The sequence below is a fragment of the Centroberyx gerrardi genome, chromosome 4, assembly GCF_048128805.1.
Source record: "Centroberyx gerrardi isolate f3 chromosome 4, fCenGer3.hap1.cur.20231027, whole genome shotgun sequence".
Classification (NCBI taxonomy): Eukaryota; Metazoa; Chordata; class Actinopteri; order Beryciformes; family Berycidae; genus Centroberyx; species Centroberyx gerrardi.
In genome coordinates, this window is record NC_136000.1 from 30770262 (window position 1) to 30794307 (window position 24046).

The 24046-nt window shown below is 39.3% G+C and overlaps 1 protein-coding gene across 1 annotated transcript; it reads right to left on the reverse strand.

The window, feature by feature from the left end:
• Positions 1-677: 677 nt before the first annotated feature.
• On the reverse strand, positions 678-15838 carry LOC139916837 (C-signal-like). The gene is made up of 7 exons (XM_071905849.2): positions 15692-15838; positions 8998-9052; positions 4690-4886; positions 4184-4241; positions 3009-3127; positions 1266-1376; positions 678-1003 (listed from the first exon to the last, which is right to left on the reverse strand). Exons 1-7 carry the CDS (start codon positions 15836-15838, stop codon positions 890-892), a joined length of 801 nt encoding a protein of 266 aa, XP_071761950.1. The 3' UTR covers positions 678-889.
• Between the last annotated feature and the right edge of the window lie 8208 nt (positions 15839-24046).

A 24046-nucleotide genomic window follows, 5' to 3' on the forward strand; every position in this document is an offset into this window, starting at 1 on the left:
TGTGTACACATGCGTATGCGTGGTTATTTGTAACACTAGGCCTCTTACAGTAAGAAGAGCCTGGTTAATGACACTGACACATCTCAACCACTCTTAGATCTCTGGCTCCCCCTGCTGGCCCTTAATATATAAGTACAGTAGTGGCAGTGAATTCTAGGCTTTTCAGATCTACTCTCAGCCATATTTACCATCTTTTCCAGTGTATTCCTGATTGCACAGCATGTTGTGACTTCTGGGTAAAATACACTTGTATTTTCAGGTCCAGAACTGATGATACATATAGCAGATAAACCTCAGGTGGGTGTAGCCTAAAAACACAATTCTGTAGATCCACAAAATCTCATTTCCATTATGACGATGATATGAAATGTGGAAACATGGCATCAAACATAAGGTCAGTGACAGCCACTCTGTTCGTAATGTATTTTTCTTTGTATATGTGTGCCTTTGTGTATATGTCTTGTTAGTCTTGTTTTTTTTTATAATCAACAAACGGGTCTGAAAAAAAGAGGAGAGGAATTTTTGCTTTGTCATTAGTCTTTGGTATAGTGGGAGTGGAGAAACACACACACACAAGATTCAAGATACTTTATTATCCATAGAATGGAAATTTGCAGAGTCGACTGAATTAAAATCACACCATCACACCACTTGTCACTCAAAAAAAAAATCGTTGGAAAATCAACCTCAAATAGAAAAAAGAATCATGCAACTGCGCTACAGAGCTGCTATGAACGATTTATGCAATCTTTTCCCCCACTAATTTCCCCAACATTTTCAATAAGAAAAATAAGAGACTACAATTTTTTTTTTGATTCCCAGATGGTGTAAAACGCAACACGACCCAAATGATAAAGTTGTCCGTCCCCCGCCGTTGCCGCGGTGGCCGCTACCAGGGGATCCGGTTGCCCTCCCAGTCCAGCAGGATCCCGCTATCTTTGTCGCCGAGTGATGACATCATACCGAGCATGCCCACTACGCTGTCCCGAGGGGTCAAAGGAGCCTGGGGGATAGCCGACGACAACAATGGGAAAAGTTAATAAAAATAAAAAGTTCTGAGAATAAGTAGAATAAGAATAAAGAACCAGAAAAGGAACTGGAGACGCTTTTCCACAATGCAACACAACCAGTCACGTGATATTTTAAACCAATCACAGACAGACACAAAGTGGAGGCTGCTGTGTGAAGAATTCAACTCATTCGTACAGTTCTCCAATCGCTTGCCCTCTCCATCGCTTCCTCCCTCCTTCCCTCACTGTCCTCACCTCTTTCCCCCCCATATCGGTGAGAACCCATCCGGGGTGGACGGCGGTGACCAGTATGTTGTGCTTCCTGAAGTCCTCGGCCAGACAGCGAGTCAGCATGTTCAGCGCCGCCTGGTGGGAAACGGCACAAGTAACTGAGTTTCGCTCATTCCCAAGTTCAGTAGGGGAGAGCGGGGCATGTTGTCACACTTTTTTACCCATTAGTGTATTTCTCAGCAGTGGCTTTACTACTGAGTACAATATATATTTTTCTAGCTAGATTAAGGTCTTCTTTCTTCAATATCTTTAAATCAGACCATTTTCATATAAAAAAAAAAGAAGAATTTAGTGTTTCCTCCAGAATTTTGATAGAACGTTCTAGCAGTACAAGTATGTTTTAATGAGGGTTAGATTCCATTTACTGAGGTTGGGTTCCAGGCAGAAAGTGAGAGAGAGAAACTGAGTTACCAATAGATCTTAAGCAGCGCTATAGTTGATATTCTGGGAAAAAGGCGTCATGTAATCTAGTGAAACTAAAATGTTTTGGTTCTTCACCAGTTGAGCTATCAAGCTTCAGTTTGGGAATGAAATTGCTGTCATGGTACCATCTTTCCAGATTGAAACGGTGACTGTAGTTTTCACAAAAACACGGGAATTGTGGCATTCCATTTTTATTAAAAAGCCAAGCAAGGTTTGACCTCAGTGATACCGTAGTTCATGGGCACATTTAAAAAAAACACCTTCATCACACATTTTTTATGCTAGTAATTACAAATTTCCACACACGTAGTCAGTGGAGTTTTGTCTCTTTCCTTCCATTTAGCTCTGGGACAGATGAATGAACCTTTGGATTTTTCTAAATAAAGCTCAGTTTTAGCTCAGTTTTAGCATTCTCAGGTAAACTTTCCAGCTGCAAGCTTAAAAGAGAGATACAAGTAAAGTAATTAATGTAGATTTCTCTTTCACTTTAAATTTAAAGATCATTTTGTTGATCTTTTGATTCTGCATTCGTTTCACTGGATTTTTAAAAGGAATTTTCAGTTACAGAACTAAAATGCTAGCAAGACACCAGTGCTCAGCTGTTTTGTCCTCATGTACGATCTTTTCATTCACCTCGATAAATGTTTGACACAAATGTCCTTTCATAACCCTTGGAGTTTTAAAATGTATTAAACTCAGTCGTAAAGCTCTAAAAACGTGATTGATGGTCTTCCGTAAACCTGTAACCTGCTAACTCTAAGAATTCAAACATTCTATAGAACTGCTTTTTGAAATTTTTAAATCCGCTGAATGCAATCAACACTGAATTTTATCTTTGAGTCCTTATGTGTTCTATACTTGCACAGATAATTGAATAAGAGTAAAATACAAACTGTCTTAACACATCTTCACCCAGTTCACTCTTTTGTCTTTTTGTGCCTAACAGCATGTTGTAACATTACTTGTCCGACAGATGGCAAGATAGAGGTCTATATAAAGACTGCAAATGGGGATTCTGTAATCTTGATCTTTGTGGTATTTGGATCAGTATGATCCTATGTGACAACTGACACAAAATCAGAGAGATCAGTCTGGGGATTAGAAAATCTGTACATTTCTGATCCAGATAAAACATTTTTTTTTAAAACTGCTCCCTGGAAGCTCCTGTCCATCCTTAGGTGTTTTTTTTTAGCATAAAACATTCAAGTGTTTTTATTTTAAATGTATTCTCCCTAAATATGTACTTAGCATACTGAATGTAGGTCTTGTGTAAGCCATCAGTACCTTGCTGGTCCTATACGGGTACATCCGTGCAGCGTAGAAGGTCTCTGGACATTTCTCTATGGAGGAGATCAGAGTGGAGATGTTGATGATGGCCGACCTCCGACAGGACATACGATCACCTGAGATACAAACAATAAAGATGTTAAAGTAATCATTCACAACATTTCAATTTTGCTACTGTCTAACACTGATTGATACAACACAATAGTGATTCAACCTATAGCCAGTTCATGAAAGCGCTTTAATTTGCTGTTCTAAACACCTGGAGTCTGGTAGCTCTTTCCTGGTGTTGTGTCAAAATTTGTTTCCCGTAAAAAAAATGTGTTTCCCCTGGCGGTGTGTCTTCGCCTTGATAGAAACTAACAGTCATTTCAGTTTTTGTGAGTCGTTTTATCTTTTCAAAAACGTTTCACAAAAAATGAAAGTAACCGAGTGAAAGTGACCAACAGTTGCCTCATAATGAGCGGAGATCAGGCTTATTTGTGATCTTATTATCTCAAAACCACAAGCATCCATTGACTCAACAGGGAGTGGTCAGGCTCTACATTAGTCTGCTACTTCTCATTTGTTAATTATTACATTTCCCTCATGATCATTTCCTCAGGGGAAACACATTTTGTTACAACAGCAGTAAAAATTATAGTCTTACAAAACAAAATTCTAGTTTTACATTTCTGGTTTGTAATAAATAGAAGTAGAACTGGATAGTTAGCATGAGCAGCGATAGCCTTAGCACCAAAGATGGAGATCAAATTAAGAAAATAACATGAATCTCATGGGTTACCACTTCAAAATAAAACAACTGAAAGTAAATTCAGTTCACCCACAGCAATACTTCAAGAAAAGAATGAGAAAGAGAGAGAGAAAAGAAGAAAAGAATATCTTGTTGATAAAAAAAAAAAGCTGATATGCAAATTAACAGTCACTTGCAGAAACCTTTAGAGGAAATTTTTAGTTATAATTTAGTTGGGGTTTTTTGATTTTTGTTTTTTGTTATGTTTTTGTTTTTTTACCATTGACTGCAATGCATATTCAATGGTTTGCCTTGACTTGAGGGTCATGAAACATTTTGTAACCATGGGAAACACGGTCAGCTGTGCAGTAGAAAAAAAACCCCCAAAAAAAACACAAGACAGAAAACAGAAGAAGAGAATTGGAGACGTTGACCCCTTGACCTTTGTCCTTTGGAGGTGACCCGCACTCTGCCGCCCTCTGGAGGTGTGGAAGAAACATCTGGAGCGAGAGAGAGAAGGAGAAGGGGAAGGAAGGAAAGAAGGAATATGACAAATGTATGATATGATATATGTATGATATTTGTATATGTTATCACAAGATCTTTTTCTGGTTAAAACAAGATATTTTCATGTTACAAGTTACATGTTACATCTTTTTTTCGTTATTATGAAATACCATCTTATCTCGTTATAATGAGGATTTTTTGTTGTTATAACGATGTCATTATAACAAGAAAAGTTTCTCGCGATAAAAACTATTGTTATAAGTTCTAACATTCTCTCCTCCAATCATGTCAGTCATTTTGGGATACAGCACCATTGCTTTGTCTGCGACACTTTCCTTCTTTGCCAGGCAATCAAGAAAGCAAGAGACTTACAATCCAGTGTGCCATATATGTGTGTTTGCATGTACATTGTAAAGAGAAAAGTGAGAAAAATGAAGCCACCTTTGCCAGGAGAAATGGTCCGACCACGTTGGTCTCGTACACCTGCATCATGTCTGTTTTGCTGGTGCGAGATAGCGTTGCCGGTGAGGCTGGTCTGTTAATAGCAGCATTGTTGATGAGGAGATTCAAACCACCAGCCCCGACCCGCTCGCCCACTGTCTGCACGGCAGCCGAGATACTGGCCTCGTCTGATGTGTCTGCGGATATACACACACACACACACACAGGCGTGAATACAAACAAACACGAATACATAGCTCACGAATGTGTTAAATGTCAGTTTTCAGTCTATTTTCGTGGCTCATTCAAATGAATGGGAAGTAAAAATCTGAACGCTACAAACTCATCCAGCTGCATCTGATCTTGGTGATTAGTTTATATTCTGGTTTTCATGGCGGTCAAAAGCCGAATAACCCCCATGTTAAAACTAAGTGGAATATTGCTTTAAATGCCCAACAAATCTGCAAATGACATGAAACTACAGTATGTCCTACTTATCAGCGATGGAGTTCTCAGATCATAGTGAGACAAAAATTACAGAATTCACAATCAACACATACACACTGGACTTCATTCATCAAGCTATCGTACGATCAAGTCTGATCTTAAAGCGGACCGCAAAACTCTGCATTTATCTATTCCAGCGTTGTCGTAGCCCTACGATCTTTCTCACGTCTTCTGGGAAAACGTGTACGCTCTTTTCAAAGAACTCGATGTGTTGCGCATGGAAAACTATTGGAATTGCTGGCATTGTAGGCTGCCGCAGGCCTTTGGTGTTAACTAATAATAATGATAATAATAATTACTATCAGACCGTTTCTTTCTGACCTGAGAATGAACATGGCACGGTTAGGATAGGAAATGGGCGTCTTCGTAGAATTGCGAGACAAACCTCCTGGAGGCTCCTTTTCTCAGTTGAAACACTGTTGACAGACAACGCAATTGCTTGCCAACTTTTGGTTTTATGACAGCCTTTAGTCACACTTTTAAGACAAATAAAACTCTCTTGGCAGCAACCTCTGCAACCAAAACAACTTCTGCTTTGCTAAATGTCTGCTTCTGGGATCTTTGGCTATGTTCCACTCTGTAGCGTGCATGCAAGGTATGCAAACTTCCTTTTTGTAGGCCAAGAGTCACCACACAGGCATAATTTTGGGTGTGTCATACGTAAATGATCAGGATGTAATTTGCGTTCATTTTGGTGGCATGAGAACGTTTCATAAGTCTTAGGATCTTTGTCACGGTAGATTCTGCACGGTTTAACACGATAGCTTGTTAAATGAGGGTCAGCACATTTTTTTTTGTTTTGTTGTTTTGGTTCTCTTAAAACTGCAATTTCATTGTATTTGATTACACAGTACAGTTGAATTGGCCATTACATGATGATCTGAAAAGTTCATGATGTTTTCCTTCCTTCTGAAAATGTACGTACTTGATGGTTTTATGCATACCTGAAAGATTCATGTACATTTTCCCTGGACTAAAGCACAAGTTATGACAACTTATTAGGAAGCAAACAAGGCATGGGTGGAGCCAAGGCATTTGTGAATCATAGTCTCACAGAACACAAATATCTGATGATCCACAAATGGAAAATATGTCTTGCCAAAAGATGCATTTATTCCAATCCAATTTAATATTCATTTAAACATCTGTTTGCAAGTCACTAGTGAAAAAAGTTTTTTTTTTTAAGTCCCAAAATTTTCTTCATAGTATGATGTGGTGTTTTGGATTAAAACAGTACATGCAAATGCCTGCACTATGCTACATACAACTGTCCAAATTCATATATAGTTTGTTTAGATCAAATCACTTCAACTCATGTGGCTATGGAAAATACTTTTTTTTTGCCACATAAATGAATAAATGCTACATGAATTTACACCTCCGTCTCATGTTTTTCCCACTTTTTGTAAATTCTAATATATTGTTGTTCCTGATGCAGATCCTATTCCAATCAGAATCAGAAATACTTTATTGATCCCCGAGGGGAAATTGGGTTTCGTTGCAGTTGCTCACAGAAATATATATAGGCATAGAGAAATTATAAGAAAAATAGAAATAAGAAAATAAGAAAATAAATATAAAAATATGTAGAATATGTGCATTATACTACAATAAAATAAAAATATGTAAAGTATGTGCATTATAAAAATATGTGCAAAAAAAAAAAATCTATATATGTAAAGTATGTGCATTATACTACAATATATAACAACAATAATATAGAAATAAGAAAAATAAGAAATTTGTGGGTGGGTGTGGGGGAGGAGGAGTAGGAGGAAATCCCTGGGCCTTTCACTCCTGCTTTTTTCCTTCCCCTTTGTTTTAAATTATTGCACAAAATTATTACCAGAATCAGTATTGCACAGTTTAAAATATAAGTTATAAATTATGGGGTTATTAACCTGCTGACAGGGGTGAAATAAGTCCAAGGTCCAGTCTATTGACTCAGAGTGTCTGACACTCTGAGGGAGGAGTTGAAAAGTTTGATGGCCACAGGCAGGAATGACTTCCTGTGGTGCATCTCGGTGGAATGAGTCTCGCACTGAATGTACTCCTGTGCTTGACCAGGACGTCATGGAGTAGGTGGGAGATATTGTCCAAGATGACACGTAATTTGGACAGCATCCTCCTCTCTGACACTGCCGCCAGAGAGTCCAGCTCTACCCCCACAGCGTCACTGGCCTTGCGGATCAGTTTGTTGAGTCTGTTGGTGTCCGCTACCCTCAACCTGCTGCCCGAGCACACAACAGCAAACAGGAGAGCACTGGCCACCACAGACTCATAAAACATCATTAGCATTGTCCGGCAGATGTTGAAGGACCTCAGCCTCCTCAGAAAGTAGAGACGGCTCTGGCCCTTCTTGTAGAGGGCTTCAGTGTTCTTAGCCCAGTCCAGTTTATTGTCAATGTACACTCCCAGGTACTTGTAGTCCTCCACAATGTCCACACTGACCCCCTGGATGGAAACAGGGTTCACCGGTGCCTTGGCCCTCCTCAGATCCACAACCAGCTCCTTTGTCTTTGCCATGTTGAGCTGCATATGGTTCTGCTCACACCATGTGACAAAGTTTCCCACCACAGCCCTATACTCAGCCTCCTCACCCTTGCTGATACATCCAACTATAGCAGAGTCATCAGAGTTGCCTAACTGATGAATTGGATGTCATTAAAGTCTGTCCATTGTTCTTCCAAATGACTATGGCAGTGTATTTAATTGATTGCTTTGAATTCTGCACCATGGCAACATGTAATGCCCGGTTTGAACAATCACCATTTCATTCTCCCTTCTCTGTGTTCCCATCAGTCACTCTGCTTGGGATATCTCTCTGCAGTGTGGCAGGATGAGTAATCCCATGTCATGGGTGTGGTGTTTCAATGGAGAGTTTTAGTGTCCCATGGCGGTCTAAATGCTGTTTCACATCGGTACAAAATATTAGCTATCGGCAACTTGCGTGTAAAAATTGGTATCAGCCTTCAAAAATCCATCTTTAGTTCTTAGAACCGCGGTTATGACAGTAACCTTTGTTCTATTGTGCTTCTCGACAGTGCTGATACTTTATGCTACTGTGTACTCTGACTTTATTGCGATAATGATGGTCAATATTTATATGAATGAATACATGACATAAAAATGACCTGCTATGCACCATATAAAAGTACCACATTCACATACAGTGGGTGCACACCTTGTTTAAAGACAAGAAGTAACACCAAATATCTGTATGAGATCTCTCTCTCTCTCTCTCTCTCACACACACACACACACACACACACACACACACACACTCATACATCAAACTCTTTTTTTTTTCAAACAGCGCACAGGAAATACCTTCCATTTCAAATGTAATTAAAATGATTGGAAACCATATATTAGTTTTATCATAGTAAGCAATGCACGCCCAAGATAGCAGCCGCCATAGACCATAGTCTTGATAATGGGTTTTGTTTCAGGTGTGTGCAGTGCATGAGACTCCAAGAATGGTGCAACCACCAACAAAAAGTAAATGATTCAATCCGCTAGCACTGGGATGTCCAGCCAAATGCCTTTGCAATGAAAACACACCTGCTTAATGAGTCACAAACAGCACATTTCCCCGTGTTAATATGTTGATTTTTCAGTGACAAGAATTTGTATTGATTTGGAGAGCTGATCTGGCTGAATTACTTAAACGTACCAGCCATTCCACCCTTCATGGAAGTTTAATGGAAATGCCCATTTTAATTCTGGGAGGGTAACTTTGCTGTAACTGTATCTACAATGTAAAATATTGCTGTGCATACACGGGTGTGTCGTGTTTACCTAGTTGGACCACAGTGATCTGTAAAGGATGCTGATTGGCCAGCTCTCTCAGCGCCTGATGGGAACAAGAGAGGAGGGAGGAAGGTGGAATGAAAGGAAGAGAGAAGAGAAGAAAAGAGGAAAAGAGAAGAGAAGCACAATGGATATTAAATTAGGTGAAGAGTTATCATGTACAGTATCAACCTTAAATTCAATTAAAGGTCTATCTATCTATCTATCTATCTATATATCTATCTATCTATCTATACATAAACACAGCATAACTCTGAGATAATCAGTAAACATTCTCACAGACCTAAAATTCTGTTCAGCACTATAAATTCTGTCCTCAATCCCCGTATCTCTCACGATGTTGAAGCATCCACGGACATCTGTGAGAATTTTTTGAGGTTTTTCACGGAAAAAATGGAAAACATTCGATCACTGCTCCCTCCCCCTCTCTCTGACACCCCGCCCCAAAGCGTAGGGGGCTCGCCTACCTTTAATCATTTTCAACCGGTTTCCTTGTCTGAGTTGAGGAACATGCACATGAAACCCACTACCTCCCCCCATGATGTTGTGCCCTCCCATATCATAAAAGACACTTTTGATATAATTGGACCTAGCATCCAACTTATTATTAATTCTTGCTTAGCCTCTGGCACTGTCCCCGCATGTTTTAAACACGCAGTTGTCCAGCCTCTGCTCAAAAATCATAACCTTGACGTTAAATGTTTAAATAACTATCGGCCCATCTCTAAATTGCCATTTGTCTCAAAAATAATGGAGAAAATTGTCCTGTCACAACCCTACAACCATTCCTGAATACCAACGAGATCCTTGATCCATTTCAATCAGGGTTCAAAGCCCTCCACAGCACTGAAACAGCTCTGTTAAAAGTGACAAACGATCTGTTACTCTCTGTTGACTCTGGGGAAAATGCCATCCTGGTTTTACTAGATCTTAGTGCTGCCTTCGATACCGTGGATCATGACATCCTTTTGACACGTCTCGAACAGTGGGTTGGTATTAAGGGTACAGCACTAAACTGGTTTAAATCCTATCTTAAACATAGGACATTCTCAGTGGCTATAGGTCAGTTTTCCTCTTCCTCTGCCCCTGTCACCTATGGGGTCCCTCAGGGATCCATCCTGGGGCCAGTTCTATTTTGTCTGTACATGCTCCCTCTAGGAAACATTATTAGGAAGTATAACATCTCCTGTCACTTTTATGCTGATGATTCACAGCTGTACCTCCCTCTAAAATCTAGGGATTCCCTACAGCCTCTCCTGGACTGTTTCGAGGACATTAAAGGCTGGATGGCAAATCATTTCCTTCAGCTAAACAGTAATAAAACTGAAGTAATTATCTTTGGTCCCTCTCAGTCCAGAAGCCATCTCGCCAGTAAGCTAGGCCACATCACCCCGTATGTGAAGTCACATGCAAAAAACCTGGGTGTTATCTTTGATTCTGAGCTCTGTCTCGTTAAACAAATCAGTTCTGTTGTTAAAAATAGTTACTATCAGTTAAGAACCATTTCCAAACTCAAGCCAATTCTGTCTTTCAATGATATGGAAAAAGTAATTCATGCCTTCATTACATCATGACTGGACTATTGCAATTCCCTCTATTTAGGCCTTCCCCAGTCTTCATTAACTCGCCTGCAGATGGTCCAAAATGCAGCTGCAAGGATGTTGACTGGTACTAAAAAGTGCGAGCACATCACCCCAGTCCTAGCCTCTCTTCACTGGCTTCCTGTTCATTTTAGAATTCAATTTAAGACCTTGCTGATTGCTTTCAAAGCTCTTAAAGGTCAGGCCCCATCTTATATCACAGACCTTATTCACTGGCACTCAGCTCCTAGGTCTCTTAGATCTGACAACAAATTTCTCTTGTATGTCCCACGGTCACGACTAAAACTAAAAGGTGACAGAGCCTTTGCAATTGCTGCTCCACGATTGTGGAACCAGTTGCTGTTAGATATTAGATGTGCTCCCTCCATCTCTGTTTTTAAATCTAGGCTGAAGACACATTTTTATTCTCTGGCCTTTTTGGCCAACTAATATTTTAATCTGTTGTCATGTCTATAACTCTGTATTTTGTCCCTTGTTGTTGCTTATTGTTGTTGTTGGTATGTTTCTCCTTGTGTTTTATTTTTACTTTGTATTTTAATGTTCTTTGTACAGCACTTTGGTCAGCTCAAGCTGTATTTAAATGTGCTCTAGAAATAAACTTTACTTACCGGTACTTACTTTATAACATTTACCATTAGAAGCTGTTGTAACAATAAATTGGCACCATTTGGGATTGCGTCAAAAACCGCAGCATAGCAGTGATGGGAAACCAATATTCTGCAAGAAATTCTTCATGAGTACATTTACCAACACACAGGATGTGATGTAACTGACTCTGCGGTCATAAATGTACAGACAGGACCATCAGACAGTGCGGTTATGTCACTTGGGTGATCACGTGGTTTCCTCCCATCACACATTTTTTTGTTGAATTAGGCCCAAAAAACTCATGACACCCGCCCCCCACACTAAATACAGCTAAAGTCCCTTCCACTACCCTGTACCTGCACTTAGGCTTATCCCTAAATCCCAACATTACTCAATCATTACTAAACTCGCTATTGATCTCAGCAACATCAAGCTAATCGGACGGCTGATTCTGCTGGCTTGAGACGGCCCCGCTCTGCCAGTCTGTCCAGAAACCAAACTGGATCAGCAAACAATTATACCGAGAGCCAGAGGTGTGATCAAGTCAGCTCTGCTTGAGCCCCAAGTCAGTTGAAAGTCTTGAGGTACAAGTCTCAAGTCAAGTCCCATGTCTAAATGTAGAACACCAAGTCAAGTCCAAGTCATTAATGTCAAGTCTCAAGTCTAAATGTAGAAGTCAAGTCAAGTCAAATCAAGAGTCCAGTATCAATTTAATATCTTAAAGAAAACTAAATATCTAGGACTTTTCAATGCAATATGGTTTTAATAGCTAAATGTAGATATGTTTCATTCAGAGCTAACAAACTGTACTGAAATCAAATACCACCAACCTGGTTGTGTGGCAATAACGTATCTTGTATCTTGTATCTTGTATCTTGTAATAGGATAAAAACTTGGTAAGAGCATCATGAGTTTGATTTCTATAATCAGTTTCAACTTCAATAAATTCAATCATTCCATACAAATTCAGAAAACAGAATTTAAATTCATTCGTCTGCTGGAACAAATCCCAAGTCACCAGTCAAGTCTCAAGTCTTCTTTTCATGCATCAAGTCAAGTCTCAAGCAATTAAAATTGGGACTTGAGTCCAAGTCATGCGACTCGAGTCTCCACCTCTGCCATATGAGTGGGATTGTCTTCCAGCAAAAGATCATTTGCATCATGATAGAAATGTATCATATGTCCATCTACTCAGCTGCTTCCATTACATTGTCACTTGCCTGTATCTTAACAATAGGGAAAATGCAATCACTAAACCAAAAGAATCTGGAATTTATTAAAGAATACATCAACTTGTTTTATTACAAGATATAATGAAAAATCAATTATGCATTAATACGATGATAAGAAATGATGTGATCAGAATGTTGAGAAACAGTGTTATCCTCTTGTTCCTCAAATATCAACAGTGTAATTACTGAAAAGGACAAGCCGCGCAACAAGCATGCAAACGCAGGCGTGAATTGGAAGACACAGGAGCAGAACTAGTTTGATAAACTTTTCCTGGCATCAGAGCCAACTGCTACATTGTGAATTAACGTTCCTCTTCTTTGTTGCATAACTTCTCCCACCTCTCCAGACTGGAATAGCCTATTCCCCAGAGCCGTCTCTCCTCAACAGGTCGTACTGCGAAGCATTTGATCTGCTCTATGCTCACTGCTCTATTTACTACAAACTGCCAGTGCACTTTGCATTCCTTTGTATCACTGTCACCCACTAAAAACAGACAATAACACTAGTTAATACTACTTATTACATGCATTTCACTATAGATCCTAAAAAACAAACATGTTACATTTACATACACATCACACTCTTGACTTAGACACAAAGAGCCTTTCCCCATTATGAAAAAACTGTTTTATGTATTTATTGTATGTAGGCTACTCACACTGTAATGCACACTGTAATGTCCCCATTCAAATTAATACTGAGTTAATTATTACTCAGTTGTGTGATTGGTGGACAGGTCCCGCTTATCAAGCCTACATTTTATTTTTATTTTATCTTAACAAAGTTAATACAAAAAAATATAAAAATCATACTAGCAAACAAAATTTGGGTGTTTTGTCAGTTATAGATTAGGTAGGTCATTAATGTTTATAGATGTCGACGCACCAGTAGTAATAATGTGAATGGGGACATTTTAACAGTGTGCAGTGAGTATATAGAATAAATACATACTGTATAACAGTTGTTTAGTAGTGGGGAAAAGTTGTGAGTATCTAGAGAAAGTCAGAGTGTGTTTTTTTAGGTTTTTAGTGGGTGACAGTGATACAAAGGAGTGCAAAGTGCATTGGCAGTTTGTAGTAAATAGAGCAGTGGACGGATCAAATGCTTGGCAGTACAACCTGTTGAGGAGGGACGGCTCTGGGGAATAGGCTATTCAAAGGAGAGAGATGTTAATTCACAATGTAGCAGTTGGCTCTGAAGCCAGGACAAGTTCATCAAACTAGTTCTGCTCCTGTGTCTTCCAATTCACGCCTGCATTTGCATGTTTGTTGTGCAGCTTGTCCTTTTCAGTAATTACACTGTTGATATTTGAGGAACAAGAGGATAACACTTTCTCAACATTCTGATCACATCATTTCATATCATCACATTAATGCACAATACATTTTTCATTGTATCTTGTAATAAAACATTCTAGCATAGTTGCTGTATTCTTTAATAACTTCCAGATTCTCTTGGTTTAGTGATTGCATTTTTCTCTATTGTTAAGATACAGGTAAGTGACAATGTAAGGGAACCAGCTGAGTAGATTGGGGATACAGAATATGTTGAAAGCAGGAAATCTGCTATTGGCTGATCTTTGGTGCCAGGTGATGTCACCTTTTATAGAGTACAAGTGGTGACATCGCCTGGCACCAACGATCAGCCAATAGCAGATGGCAATTTCAGTAGCATGCTTTTCACCATTAGATGTCAGGCTTTATACAGATTTGGGTTTGGATTTTAGTTACTCTTTAACCTGTCCTGCATTTGCTCATTAGCCCCAAATCATATGTAAGGTAGGATAAGCCTGTGATTAGGAACATATCCTTTGAGAAGTGACTAACCTGACTGCTGATGGCAAAAGCTCTAAAGATGCAATCATGAGTGAAAAATAATAACAGCAATGTTAGGGTTGTTAGCTAATGCTAGCTACAGGCAATGCAGATGTGAAAATATGTTTGATAAGGCTAGGTAACATGCATTGACTAGCCATTGTTTGCGATCTTGTCAGCATTGTGTTAGCTAACAATAATGTTGGCTAATAGTAGGTTGTACAGTATTCACCGGCGCAAGTAGTAAGTCATTTGCCCACATTTCAAGCAGATAGCAAAGGTTTGATGATGGACCTCAACACATAAGCCAATGCTAACCTAAATCTACTTCTAGGCTAAAGGATCACAGTTCTAAGTTAGCTGTAGTTACTAGGCTACATGAGGGATTTACTTCCTCCTGTGATTGGCCGATCCACTGCAAAGATTTCCATGTGCAACAGATCGGCTACTGTACTAGGGTGGAGCCAAGGCATTTGTGAATTGGAAGCAAAACAAAAGGGACAAAAGTCCACAAATAAATGTAGGAAGAGACACAAATGACTGATGATCCACAATACACATTTAACAATTTATGTGCCGAATTGTGCTTGGAAAAATATGTGGTCCCAAAAGAATAAATATATATTTATTTGTGAAAATGAAAATACTTTATTTTTCCCCACTTCAGGAGAACCAAGGTATTTGTGTATCGGGATACACAAATATCTGATGATCCACAAATGCAATTTTGACTGGAAAATGCATTTTAGCAAAAGATGCATTTATTCCACGGCGTCTTGCTGCTAAGGAGCAGTCCAAATGGGTTTTGTCAATATATTTCCAAAAAAGCCAGTCTGTGAAAATGATATGTCGACAACCCAACATCTTAATTGTGTTACATATTTGTGAATTGTCTGCGAGTGTACATATTCATTGTTTATTTGTGGAATTTACGTCCCAAAATACTCTCCATACTGAAATCACTGCCAAAGGTGCTTCTACAGACTGACTCAAAGGATTGAACACTTATTGAAATATTTCTGTATTTCATTTTCTATGAATTTGCAAAGAATTCTGAAAGCATATTTTGACAAAATCCAAAATCCAATCCAAAATCCTAATTTAATTTATTTTAAATTCAGACTGCAACACTATAAAAAAGGAGAAAAAAAATAAAATAGGGAAAAACTAAATATTGGCACCTGCCCAAGTAATCTTTGAGTCACTGATATTGATCAACAACCTTATCAACCCCCTATATTGGGGTCATTTTGTGCCATGGGGCAGTAAAAACCAAACTTACTGCACCTTTTAATGTCAGTTTTTAGTCCATGCTCCTTAGAAAAGCCTTAAATTAAGTCATGTTGTCTTTCTCTTTGTGCTCCAGCTGTCAAACCAGTTCACACGTGTGCGGGAGGAGTGGTGATGAGTACTGTGAGAAATATGAGAGCGTGTTAAGTGTCTCACCGTAGCCCCCGCTCCCTCTGGTTCCCTGCAGCAGGCGTAGATATGATCCTGCTCTCCCGCATTCTCCACCAGGTGTTTCACCAGCTCCAAACCAATCCCTCTGTTGGTCCCAGTCACCAGAATGTTGCCTCCCAATTTCACTGACATACTGACTATCAAAGGACTGGACCAGACTGCTGCTGCTTTCTGAGCGTGGGGCGAGTCAAGAGTGTTGCACTGACGCCTAGTCCTGCCTGCGTCATGACTTGTATAGATATATGCTTGACAGAGGTTTGCACAGGAAGGAGTGACTAAGCCAAAACCCTCCAAAGCCTGTGTTTACCTCCATCTGTACTTTGACACCTATCCCACACACAGGTTTGTCCTGCTTTCGCCTCGCAATCCCTTTGGAACAAAGACACCTGTCAATCCAGCCAGGCAGATATTAATTGTATATGTCAAATCAAAGCTCTTCTTCTTGAGAAATAGGGAGTAACAGGTTACACCATAGCAGGGATAGTATTCATGGTACAAATAACTGGTAACTGTTACAATGTTCATTACAAGTGTGTTATGTTCATTACAGCACATTATTTTTATCAGTATCACAGTCAAAATTGCACTAATATCTCATATGTGATCAAACAGTTATGCCGCTTTGTAATGCGTGTTTCCAAGTGGTGTGTGTGTGTTTATGTGTCTGTGTGTGGGGCGGTGGTGGTGGTGGGAATGTCTGAAAAATATTCATACGCAGTCAAAGCGATTCACTGATGTTATTCATACTGAAGTATTGAGGTCTTGAGACAACAGTGAGCTCCTTACGATACGTTGAGTATAAGTGGAGAGAATAAGATGATCCAACAGCTGTGCAAGAAAACAGCAGTAAGTGTGATTCCTTATCTTTGTTGTGACATGATGCGTGACATCATGTCACAACAAAGACCATGTGGGTAAAGTGTATGGTCAACCGCTGCTGCTGTCAGGAAGAAAAAGAAGTTGCTGTAACCTTAAACTTCCTCAATACACGTCTGCCATCCACAATCATCATGTTTCCAACGACTTCTCCTTTCCTAGCATGTTAGTCCAAACTAGTATGTCTTATGAAGTAACAAAGGCAGCAAGGAAACTGGTAACAAAAAGCGAAAGGGCAAATTTACTCTGGCGCACATGTCCTTGAACCTGAATACATTATGTATTACAAGTAAGACTGATAGACCACTGATTATGCTATAACAGTCACAAAGTGAGGGTTATTTGTTCTTTATTTCACACATTATAGAGGCCGGTTTCCAACCCTCCTAGTCTACATATCCATTTGGCTTATCATCAATACATCAATCAGCAAATTACCTGGGAAATTACACTTCCTGACTGCATTTAGAGCCTTGATAGTTTGATTTATGGCCCTGGGTATCGCAAAAGTACGGAAGAGGATTAGGGCCACGTGTGAAAAATGTATTTGAGTTGTTAAAGTCAGAATTCTGAGAAAAAAGTCAGAACTCAGAATTCTGACTTTAAACTCAGAGCTCAAATACATTTTTCACGTGGTCCTAATCCTCTTCTGTAAGAAAGGCAGCAAGTCCAAGCCGTCATTTGTGATTTGTGCACTGTTGCATTTTACAGAGTCACCAGAAAGTAGAGTCATATCAGTGCACTGAAAACCAAACTCTCTAATGCACTTGATGGCATTTCTCACTAAATCAGTAACAAGGTGGTATCATTTTTTGGGGTCGCAGCCACCTGCTGGCAACTGCTAACCAAGTTAGGAGAGCTCTCCAGCTTCCAGAAAAGTATCCTCAAGATTTACATAGATACATATTATGCAATGTGTAAACAGTATTTTATGCATAAGTCCATATCTCACTTCTAAATGCAGGATCTATGTATTTTCTTTGCACTTAAGACTCATTTATCAGTTTTTATCCAAATACTTGTAGAGGTATGTGTGTGTGTGTGTGTGTGTGTGTGATGGAATGTCTGAAAAATATTCATATACAGTCAAAATTATTTATTGATTTTATTCATACTGTAGTATTGAGGTCTTGGGAAAGTTGGTCTTTTTTTGCTGTTATATATTTTTTTGCTAAGTTGAGTCAACAGCTAAAAGGACTAACTTAGGTCAGTGGCCTTCTGACTGTGCATGTGAAGTTGAGAGATGTGTATTCAGAGACATCAGATGCTTCAGGAATGCGCAAGATGCTTTAACTCCAACCAGCTCCTCTCTGACGTGTCTAAGAAAACAGCGTAAAGCGGGATCCTGGCCCAGGGATGATCCTTCTGTGTTACATAATTTCATCAGACAGAATATGTGGGTAAGTGTGTGATTAACCGCTGCTGCCATCAGGAAAAAATATGAAGCGGCTAACAGCGTTGTTGCACTTCTCCTTTCCTAGCATGTTAGTCAAAACTAGTATGTCTTATGAAATGTTTACATGCAACAAAGGCAATAATGAAAGTGATAACAAAAGCTTAGTGTGATAAGCCTAAGGGCAAATTTCTCAGTTGCATGGCAGTGAGTTTGGGGAAAATCTCAATGAAAACTCTACTATTGCATTTTAATACCACCGGATCATTTGAAACACTGAATTAACAATCAGTTTCACAGGAAATAGAGATGGAGTCACACCTCATGTTGTGTAAAATGAAAGGTGGAAACCATCCCATTCATTCTGACCGGCAGTTTTGAATGCAGTGAAAAAAAAGTAAAAAAGTTAAAGTGTATTACTTTAAAATGTGAATTTATAACCCTCCAAATTCTTCAGATCCATTCGTTTATAATATGTTTTTCAGTAGGGAATCTGTAAAATGAGAAATGTTTGTCTGAATGAGATTTTTTTCTTGTGTATTCATCAGTATTCATCAAAAAACCTTGGATCAGTCTCAGTGGATTAAAACAGTCGGTGAAAATGCACGTGTCAATCAAAAGGGACGAGGTGTGATTGGTCTCCTCTGTGGTGATGTCACCTGGCTCTCCATAGTTTAGAAAAAAAGAAATATAAATAATATCACCCCCCGAAATATTTTTTGTTGTTGTTTTCCTTTATTGTTGTTGCATGGATGGATCTTTTTTAAGAATTATAATATGACATCTTTATGACAACTTTGAACGTGACCTTAAAAACATTTAAGTTTCTTCATTCACTACTAAGGTAGCTTATAGGCTGAGTACTTGTGCAGTAGATAGTTTAATACAAAACCCACAATACCAAGTAGCATGTGGAATATGTCACTGCACAGGAAAACCAGTTTAGGCATGGTCACAGTATGCACAGGGGGAGCGGCTATCATGTCGGTTTACATAGAGTCTAAGTGAAGTATTACACAATTTCAATCAGGAAGACATCACTCATTCATTCATGCTTTCTCTTTACCCAATCAGAGTTGGCGAACACTTTCCCTCTTTTTCCAGAGAACCAATCAGAGTTAGCCGTCACTTCCCTCTCTTTTTCAAAGAGCCAATCGTCTAAGTGACGGGAGTATAAACACCTCACCTACTATGCTATTGTGCTACTCACAGAACTATGCTGTATGCTGCTGTCATTCCAGTCGCTGTGCTTACCTTCGCCCCTCCTCCACCCATCACCACCAATGTCCAGGCTCCAGAGGAACTCCCCAAGGGGACAGAGTTTCCTAATTCCTACGTCCATCCCGGATGTACTCCTAACTTCACGAATGGGAGGAGCTCCTCCATGGAGCTTACACCAAAGTTTCCATCATGTTTCATGTCATGAATAAAGTTTTGCATTTGAGCATTCATCCTAGTCTCTCCTGATTGAACTAAAGGAAGACACTACGAAACATAATAATGTTCACCTACTTTTGATTTTTAACCCTGGGAAAAAGAGAACTGTCGATGTAGCGCCTAAAACATCGGCAGTTCAACATATGCACTTATACTGTATGTGGAGGTAATGCCTGGTGATATTGTCTTCTATCTCAAACACCATCAGTTAACATCTCAAAAAACATGTTTTAGTGTTCCCGACCCCTTTAAAATGGCAAAGGAGGGCAGAGAATAGCTAAAAGTCAGTGTGCAGTGAACCTTTAGCTTCCCGTCTCCCACCCTCTCATTTCCTTCCTTTCCCAACCTTACTTGCTATATAAATGTCACCAAGTCGATCTTCAGTGTGTTAATGTATTTATAGTAAAGACCCCTCAAAATGAAAAATGTCTGTTAGTTAATAAAGTCTAAATCTCTTAACAATCAGGCTAGAAACAGAGAGCTAGCTGAAAAACCTTGTTGTGGTGTGGCTGTAGATCCATTCAGTAACGTTCTCAGTAAAAGTGAATAGTGTGATAAGGTGGATTTGTTTCCTAATGTAGGTTACTGTGACACAGTAAACTGTCTTGTCTTTAGCTCTAGTCTCTACTCCAAAACACTCTGAGTTGTAGCTTGAGAAGAGTCAGCTCAGTTAACCTGAACTAACTGTTAGCTAGCTAACTAGCTAACAGTGCATAGCTGTACAGGCACTGTATGTAAGCCTGGTTTTATAAATGTGATTATTTTTGTCCATACGTACTTTTCCTCTTTTATGCGCACTTAACCTTTTAGTGCGGAATCCACGCTTTAGAAATGAGGACCCTTGTCACAATCTATCATTCTCTCTTTTATACTGTATCTTACTCTGTTTATTATTATAGGCCATGGTTGTGTGTTAGGCTATATGTTTTAAATGTGCATGTAGATTTCTTGTTTTAAGCAAAATACCAGCTGTGCGGTGCAGCCTGCAATTACTCAGTTGATATATTAAAGTAACACAGGTATGTCTCTTGCTATGTGCTGTCCTTAGTTCTCTAGCTGTCAAGCTGTACGTTAGCTGCTACGAACTCCGACAGCGAGGGGGACTGCAGCCGACTGTTTGACCCAACATTATCTCGCACCGCCATTTGTTCCCTGATTGGATAGTAAAACTCACTCCCTGATTGGAAAGAGTAGTGTTCCCATTGGCTAGTCAGCCTCCCTCGGAAAAACAGGGTCATATTCGTACATACATACATACAGATTTTAATAATTTTATTACTTACAATGTACAACAAACATTTTTCCTCAGGAGATAAGAAGGCAGCGCAGATGGCAGGCTGTTGCTCAAGAAACCGGGAGAGCATCTCATAGGTGCTGTTCCACCGGACAACATCATCTGTTATGAGCTTGTGCTGTGGAAGGCCAAGAATCCTCTGGTTTCTCTTCAGTGCTTCTGTGGCTGTGGTGCTCCTAAGACAGAAGAGGGAAATCCTCAGAGTCCTTGCAAGCAGTCGAGCAACAGCTGTCAGTTTCAGGGTGATGCTGTGACGCGAGGTTCAGAGTATATGTGCAAAACGCAGAAACACAGAATGTTGGAATCCAGTCAGCTCAACAGCCAAAGTCATTTTTGATGCGTTGTCAGTAACGACTACTGGGTCTTTTTCGGTATGCTTCGGTAAGCACTACTTTATTTTCGTGAGACAGTTCTTGCAGATAGCGTAGTCTTTATCGAGTTTGTTTGCACCATCAGTGTTGTAATATCCGAAGTGAGCGCAGAATTTTGACTCTTTACTGTGAGCTGTTTTTCTTCACCGCACATTAGTTCACTTCCGGTCAGCTCTTCACCTTACCCTCATCAATTTGAGTCATTAAGTAGTGACAATCAAGTCAAACTAATGTTAACAATGCAGAGGCAACATCGATACTTGGCACCAGTATATCGCTAACATGTCGCAAGAGGAAGTATCGTAGTATATATTCCTGTATCGAGTTTTCGTCCCACCCCTAGCAAATATAGGGGCAAAAGATCCAAAGAACTACTGCCGAACTTACTGCAAGTGCTGGTGGCTGAGTGTGAGGGTGTGGCTGAAAGGATTGGGTCTACCACACTGTCGCGTGTAGCAGAGTCTGCTCAGTAATTCTCTGGGAGTTCTCTGGGGTCTCAAGTCACTGCCTCTAACTCCTGGTGGGAAGGCTCGCTAATCTAAAGTGAAATCCAGACGACGAGGGAGGACACGCATTCAACACAAAGGGAAAGGACGAAAACGAAATTATCCATTCTGTCCCCCTGCAAATTATATTAAAACAAATTAGCTTTCACCTTTACTCAGTTTAGAAATGAATACAGAACTTATAGCTGTATTACCTTGGTTCTCCGAGCAGTGAAAGAAGGGAATCTCCAAATGTCAGTAGCTATCAATGGCAAATCCTACCTGGGAAACACAACTTTAACTGCTTCTAAATGCTGAAATAAAATCCTCTGTTCTTTTACACAAAGTTGCACACACATTCCTTGATTATGAGGCGGGACTAGCTTCGCCATCAGGCTTCTAATTGGCCAAGACCAATATATCAATCTAGCTAATGTTAAATGTTTAGTGAATGTTTGTAATATAACATTAGGTGCCTCTCTGTATTATTTTTATTTATTTATTTTATCCTTTTTGTATTCATTTTACTTATTTGTTTAGCACAATGAGTACGTTGTTTTAGTTGTATTCTTCTTTTCTCTGTTTAGCCTACATTTACCTATTTTTTCCCTTCTATTATCCCCATTTGTTTTGCACAGTGAGTGCACAGTTCCAGTTTCATTTCTCCTCGTTGTGGTAATTTTACCTATTTTTGTAAGCCATTACACTATCTGGGCTACAATTGTACATAATCATTCATTGATTTACTAAAAATAAAAAAAACAACAAACAAAAAACAAACTATCTAATGAAGGTAAAATGCCCAAAAATATAATCTTTAACAAAAACGAACAAACAAGAGAGTCAAATTGTAACAGAACAGTTATGTATATCACAAATTTTGTTGCAATTCTACACTCCATTAATTCTCCCATTGGGAGGCTGTGGCTTTATACCATGATAATGCTGCCACCTAGTGGTTTTGTTGCACATTCTCAGTGAATGTGCAAGCACTTTATCTAAATTTAGAGTCCAGGGGGTTTAAGTATCTTGGTGTTTATGTCTGTAATGATTTGAATAAAATATGCAATCTCAGTTGTTTACCACTGAAATCTGATGTTAAGAGGTGGAAGGATTTACCAATCTCTCTGATTGGGAGGTCAGCATTGTGAAGATGAATGTCCTGCCAAAATGTATCTATCTGTTCCAGGCAATTATTTTAAAATGCCCTTCAACTCTGTTCAACAATTGACCGTATATTATCTAAATTTGTATGGTCTTATAAACATGTATGAATTCAACTGTCTAAATTAAAAGTCCCTATTGAAAAGGGAGGAATTAATTTCAATTTCAAACTGTATTATACAGTACCTCAATTTCACATTGTATGGTTTTGGTCCCACTCAGATGGCCTTAGTCCATCATGGTTAGCTATTGAACAACACATGGTGGACCCAGTGCCTTTGAAACAGCTGTTATACACTGTTATACACTTGTTGATAACCATACATTTATGGAATTAAATCCAAAGATCAGTCCCAGTGCTCCATTATGGGACAACCCCACCCTACCATGTGACTTCCTTGATGGAATACTTTATATGTGAAGGAACAAGACATTCACACTATTGGAGATCTTTGTAAAGATGGGATACTTGCTGAATTCAATCATATTGGAGCATCATTTAATTTACCCCCCCCCCCCCCCCCCCCCCATCTCATTTTTTTTTTTTATTCTTGCAGATAAGGAGTTGGGTGAAAGAACAGACTGGAGTGAACTAAAATAGACAATACCCCAATAGGAGCAGTAACGGGAAATATGGTCTCACCTAAGAGTATGATTGCAAAAATGTAGCCTACTTCTTGATAAATGAGTGCTTGTATCATGACTATTTAGCATATATAGAGAAATGGCAAAACGCAGATTGGTTTTGGACGTTTGAGAAATTGGACAAATACTGGACAACTATACTCTTTCTAGGATATTACATGCTGACATCAAGGGGGATCCAAGTGTCACTATCTTGGGGGATACTGATGCACTTTCTGGAATAAACTAGTATCAGCAAAAAATTATTCTACTTGCTTTGACGGCTGCTAAGAAATGTGTAGTACTACTGAAGTGGAACTCTGAAACACCACCCACAGTCAAACAGCAGTGGAATGAACTCCTGTCTTATTGCACTCCAGAGAAAATCATGTATAGTGTGAAGGAAGATCAAACATTTTGTGAAAATATGGGGTTCTTGAGTTTTTGAGTATTAGCTCTGTTCGAAACCGTTCCCTATTACAGAAATAGTGCACTATATAGTGTGTCCACCATTTTGTGCTAGTGTCCAAATTCTCAATGGTGAATTGGATTCACTAGTCCACTATAAAATACCCACAATGCACTGCAAATTGTAGTGAACATACGATGTACCCTACAATTTCTCCTGTATACCACAATGCAATGTGATCGTGTCTAAAGAAGAGTTGCGCCAGTTGCTAGCTTGTGAGCTAGCTA